At 46.8% G+C, this 7,126-nt stretch overlaps 2 protein-coding genes across 4 annotated transcripts in view; both read left to right on the top strand.

Annotated features, from left to right (window-relative positions):
- The window catches only part of LOC143134926 (uncharacterized), a 4,390-nt gene extending 100 nt beyond the window's left edge, over positions 1-4,290 (top strand). The window contains exons 1-3 of one of the 2 annotated variants that reach the window (XM_076295651.1): positions 1-382; positions 429-811; positions 1,204-4,290. The exon at positions 1-382 is cut by the window's left edge and continues 100 nt beyond it. In XM_076295651.1, coding sequence (XP_076151766.1) covers positions 2,389-3,372 — 984 coding nt within the window. In that variant the 5' untranslated portion in view covers positions 1-382; positions 429-811; positions 1,204-2,388 and the 3' untranslated portion in view covers positions 3,373-4,290. Of the gene's footprint in view, positions 383-404; positions 812-1,203 lie in introns of those variants that run through there. The other variant, XR_012988734.1, reaches the window with a different exon arrangement.
- LOC143134927 (exocyst complex component 3-like) overlaps positions 1-7,126 on the top strand; it is a 42,371-nt gene that overhangs the window by 31,370 nt on the left and 3,875 nt on the right. The window contains exon 10 of one of the 2 annotated variants that reach the window (XM_076295653.1): positions 5,980-6,098. In XM_076295653.1, the coding sequence (XP_076151768.1) occupies positions 5,980-6,098 (119 nt within the window). Of the gene's footprint in view, positions 1-5,976; positions 6,099-7,126 lie in introns of both variants that reach the window. The other variant, XM_076295652.1, reaches the window with a different exon arrangement.

Raw genomic sequence — 7,126 nt, 5'->3', positions numbered from 1 at the left:
GCAGGTCTCACACACACACACACACACACACACACACCACCTTCACACAGCAGGTCTCACACACACACACACACACACACACACCACCTTCACACAGCAGGTCTCACACACACACACACACACACACACACCACCTTCACACAGCAGGTCTCACACACACACACACACACACACACACACCACCTTCACACAGCAGGTCTCACACACACACACACACACACACACACCACCTTCACACAGCAGGTCTCACACACACACACACACACACACACACACCACCTTCACACAGCAGGTCTCACACACACACACACACACACACACACACCACCTTCACACAGCAGGTCTCACACACACACACACACACACCACCTTCACACAGCAGGTCTCACACACACACCACACACACACACACCACCTTCACACAGCAGGTCTCACACACACACACACACACACACACACCACCTTCACACAGCAGGTCTCACACACACACACACACACACACCACCTTCACACAGCAGGTCTCACACACACACACACACACACACACACACACCACCTTCACACAGCAGGTCTCACACACACACACACACACACACACCACCTTCACACAGCAGGTCTCACACACACACACACACACACACCACCTTCACACAGCAGGTCTCACACACACACACACACACACCACCTTCACACAGCAGGTCTCACACACACACACACACACACCACCTTCACACAGCAGGTCTCACACACACACACACCACCTTCACACAGCAGGTCTCACACACACACACACACCACCTTCACACAGCAGGTCTCACACACACACACACACACACACATGCACACACACACACCACCTTCACACAGCAGGTCTCACACACACACACACACACACACACACACACCACCTTCACACAGCAGGTCTCACACACACACACACACACACACACACCACCTTCACACAGCACACACACCACACACACACACAGCACTCAAACACACACACACACACACACACACACACACCACCTTCACACAGCAGGTCTCACACACACACACACACACACACACACACACACACACACACACACACACACACACCACCTTCACACAGCAGGTCTCACACACACACACACACACACACCACCTTCACACAGCAGGTCTCACACACACACACACACACACACCACCTTCACACAGCAGGTCTCACACACACACACACACACCACCTTCACACAGCAGGTCTCACACACACACACACACACACACCACCTTCACACAGCAGGTCTCACACACACACACACACACACACCACCTTCACACAGCAGGTCTCACACACACACACACACACCACCTTCACACAGCAGGTCTCACACACACACACACACACCACCTTCACACAGCAGGTCTCACACACACACACACACACACACACACACCACCTTCACACAGCAGGTCTCACACACACACACACACACACCACCTTCACACAGCAGGTCTCACACACACACACACACACACCACCTTCACACAGCAGGTCACACACACACACACACACACCACCTTCACACAGCAGGTCTCACACACACACACACACACACCACCTTTACACAGCAGGTCTCACACACACACACACACACACCACCTTCACACAGCAGGTCTCACACACACACACACACACACCACCTTTACACAGCAGGTCACACACACACACACACACCACCTTTACACAGCAGGTCACACACACACACACACACACACACACACACCACCTTTACACAGCAGGTCTCACACACACACACACACACACACACACACACACACACACACACACCACCTTTACACAGCAGGTCACACACACACACACACACACCACCTTCACACAGCAGGTCTCACACACACACACACACACACCACCTTTACACAGCAGGTCTCACACACACACACACACACACCACCTTCACACAGCAGGTCTCACACACACACACACACACACCACCTTTACACAGCAGGTCACACACACACACACACACCACCTTTACACAGCAGGTCACACACACACACACACACACACACACACACACACACCACCTTTACACAGCAGGTCTCACACACACACACACACACACATACACACACACACACACACACACACACACACACACACACACACACACACCACCTTTACACAGCAGGTCACACACACACACACACACACACACACCACCTTTACACAGCAGGTCACACACACACACACACACACACACACACACACCACCTTTACACAGCAGGTCACACACACACACACACACACCACCTTCACACAGCAGGTCTTACACACACACACACACACACACACACCACCTTCACACAGCAGGTCTCACACACATGCACACACACACATACACACCATCTTCACACAGCAGGTCTCACACACACACACATGCACACACACACACACACACACTACCTTCACACAGCAGGTCTCACACACATACACACACCACCTTCACACAGCAGGTCTCACACACATGCACACACACACACACACAGACCACCTTTACACAGGAGGTCTCACACACACACACACACACACCACCTTCACACAGGTCACACACACATACACACACACACTCTCACACACACACCACCTTCACACAGCAGGTCTCACACACACACACACACACACACACACACACACACACACACACACACCACCTTCACACAGCAGGTCTCACACACACACACCACCTTCACACAGCAGGTCACACACACACACACACACAGACCACCTTCACACAGCAGGTCTCTCACACACACACATACACACACCACCTTCACACAGCAGGTCTCACACACACACACACCACCTTCACACAGAAGGTCTCACACACACACACACACACACCACCTTCACACAGCAGGTCTCACACACACACACACACACACACACATGCACACACACACACACAGACCACCTTCACACAGGAGGTCTCACACACACACACACACTCACCACCTTCACACAGATCTCACACACACACACACACACACACACTTATTCTCTCACACACACTCACCACCTTCACACAGATCTCACACACACACACACACACACACACTTATTCTCTCACACACACACACCACCTTCACACAGCAGGTCTCACACACACACACACACACACACACACACACACACCACCTTCACACAGCAGGTCTCTCTCACACACACACACACACACCACCTTCACACAGCAGGTCTCACACACACCACCTTCACACAGCAGGTCTCTCTCACACTCACACACACAGACCACCTTCACACAGCAGGTCTCACACACACACACACTCACACACACAGGGGCGAATTAAGGTGGTCCCCCCCTCCCACGAAATGGCCCCCACACAACACACAGCTGCACCTCCAGATACTCATGCAACATCACTACAGATACTCATACAACATACAGCTGCACCTCCAGATACTCACAGATACGCACACAACATCACTGCAACGTTGGTACAGCAACAGATACTCACACAACATCACTGCAACGTTGGTACAGCAACATCACCGCAACGTTGGTACAGCAACAGATACTCACACAACATCACTGCAACGTTGGTACAGCAACAGATACTCACACAACATCAATGCAACGTTGGTACAGCAACATCACCGCAACGTTGGTACAGCAACAGATACTCACACAACATCCCTGCAACGTTGGTACAGCAACAGCTGAACACCAAACAGGCCTACTCACACCAAGCAGCGTCCTTACAGAGCAGCAATTGAACCACCAACTCACACATAAGACAACGTCCTTTCAGCAACAACTGACCTGCTCACATCAGGCCTTAAAATGCAGAAGAATACTCACAGACAAAACATACTTGCAGACAACAGGCAGCTCACTGCGCCGGGATTAGTGTGTGCTTCACCTCACTGTGTGTTCACTTTGTGTGTTTCACTAATTCACGGATTGGGATAAATGCAGAGACCAAATTTCCCTCACGGGATCAAAAGAGTATATATACTTAAACTTATACTTAACTTCCTTACAGCAACAACCAACATAAAACAAAAGCCATAGCCTCCGATTTGCTACACCTGCAGACAGTTTATAATAATCAACAACAAATGCAATACACACACACACACACACACACCGCCTTCACACAGTAGGTCTCACACACAAACACACACCACCTTGCAAATGCAATAATGCCACAGCAGTTATGAAGCTCTCATATCTTCTTTCCCACATTTTCTCAACGGAACTGTAGCCTAGGCCTATAAATATTTTTTATTTATAATAATTTATTTATAATAATTTTAAGGCGAGACACTACAGGTGAATAGGGTAAAATTTTTAACAAGCAGATACCACTATGAAACTTACCCAGTTGATTACTTACATTAATATGAGAAAAAAATGTATTACAAGTTTTCTGCATATACAAATTAGGCATTATCTCATTAAATATGCGCTAATTTGCATACATTTTAAAACAAGAAACCTGAGCATTGGATACAGCCAGGTTCAAAATTATGTTTTCATTGTGTTCAGATAATAGATGTTGAAAAATTTACAGAGGGATTAATGAATATCTACTTTAGTTATCCTGTAAATCAGAATATAATGTCAATAGCCCTAAAAAATCGATTTTTGCCATATTTTTAGGCATAAAATGTCATGTAAGTCAGGCTAGGAATAATATATCAACAAACCCCTCTGTAAATATCTTCGAAATATAGTTGGGCATAAGTCTACAAAGTTTGGTGTATGTAAGTGCTTCTGAAGTGGAGTTTCCTTGCTCAGAGTGGGAGAGGAAACTCGTTTTGAGAAAACAGCCTTGAAAGACGAGTGAGAGACGAATGAGATTCCGTTCTCAGCCTAGACTCGTCTTTGAACTTTCGCGATTGGTTGCTGATACAAAGGAAGTGTCCATATATGGATCACATAGCGTGATACAGGAAAAACAGAGCTTTCCAACGGTACTACACACGATATGTTTTGGGTCACAGTCGCGGGAGTGCATGCAAGGTTAGAATGCTAACTTTTGCTGAATTTAGGATAAATATACAGGCGCGAGTAGACACAAATATAATGAAATAAACACCTAAATGTGTAAATCGGACTTTTTTGTTGTAGTAGTGTGATAGAATACATGCTAAGGTAACAGACTAGCTCAAAATCTCGAAATTGACCAGTGCATGAAAAAACGATGTTTTCACCTGCCGTGTCTCGCCTTAAAAACCTAATTTGACCGTGAACTCCGCATTTTTACCCAATCAGCGCCTTACTATTTTAAATATTTATTTTGGGCCAATGAAGTTTAAGTTTTATTCTCTTATGTAAATTTGAATGAATTATTTATTTTTTATGGCCATTGGGGGGCCCCCTGGCACACACACACACGTGGGGCCCCTAGGCTGCAGCCATACAGTATGTAGCCTATGCATTGATCCGCGCCTGCACACACACACACACATACACACACACACTCTCACACACACACGCTCCATACACACACACACGCTCCATACATACACACACACACACACCCAAACACACACATGTGGGGCCCCTAGGCTGCAGCCATATCTAGCCTATGCATTGATACACACACAGACCACAGCAGGTCTCACAAACACACACACACACACATACACACACGCTCACACACAGACAGAAAGGCACACACACACACACACACACACACACACACACATATATACACACTTACACACAGCAGCCACAACACGTACAACAAAAGCAGTTTTACAATATTGCCCTTATGTACTAATGTTTTGTGTGTGTGTGGTGTGTGTATATGTGTGGTGTGTTTGTGTGGTGTGTGTGTGTGTATGTGTGTGGTGTGTGTGTGTGTGGTGTGTGTGTATGTGTATACGCGCGTGTGTGTGTGTGTGTGTGTGTTGTGTGTATGTGTGTGTGTGTGTGTGTGAAGCAGGATGGTGAAGTGCAGAGGTGTGTGTTGCTGCAGAGGGTGAGTGAGGTTCTAAAGACCAGTGGTGTAGACACACTGAAGCTAATCCTCACCGAGATCATCACAGAGTGTCCACACATCAGGTAGGACACACACACACACACACACACACACATACACACACGTATACACACATACACACACATACACACGTATACACACACACATACACACACACACACACACATACACACACGTATACACACACACATACACATACACACACGTATACACACACACATACACACGTATACACACACACATACACACACACACACACACGTATACACTCACACACATACACACGTATACACACACACATGGTGGAGCTAATCCTCACCGAGATCATCACAGAGTGTCCACACATCAGATAGGACACACACACACACACACACATACACACGTATACACACACACACACATACACACACGTATACACACACACACACACACACATACACACACGTATACACACACACATACACACGTATACACACACACATGGTGGAGCTAATCCTCACCGAGATCATCACAGAGTGTCCACACATCAGGTAGGACACACACACACACACATACATAGACACACATACACACGTATACACACACATACATACGTATACACACACACACGCTCACGCATACACGTACACACACACACACTTTTAATACACACACACACAAGCGCACAAACACACACGTTCAAACACACACGCACAAAAAAACATTTACAAAACACACAAACGCATACACACACACACACATATACACTAGGGATCGACCGATATGGATTTTTTAGTGCCGATACCGATACCGATTTTTTTCCATCAGCCTAAGCCGATGACCGATACAGGCTGCCGATTTTCTTGAGCCGATATTTGGAGCCGATACTGCTTTTATTTTGCTCCCTCAATTTACATCATACAAATGACACATAATTACACACATGATGATAACAAATGTTATAAGTCTCAATTTAAAAAAGCAACATTGAACTTATGGATGGGTGCACAGAATATGGTTAACTGTGCAAAATGCTTTCATCAACATCTTACAACACAGCCTTGATGATGCATTGCTTGCTGACATATTATAAGACATAATTCAGGTCATC

Source organism: Alosa pseudoharengus, unplaced genomic scaffold, assembly GCF_046254945.1.
Source record: "Alosa pseudoharengus isolate Yale_2024_CS ecotype anadromous, Long Island Sound unplaced genomic scaffold, YU_APseudo_1.1 YU_APseudo_1.1_scf_2, whole genome shotgun sequence".
Classification (NCBI taxonomy): Eukaryota; Metazoa; Chordata; class Actinopteri; order Clupeiformes; family Clupeidae; genus Alosa; species Alosa pseudoharengus.
Note: the sequence above shows the minus strand (reverse complement) of the source record. Positions and strands in the feature narration are given on the sequence as shown.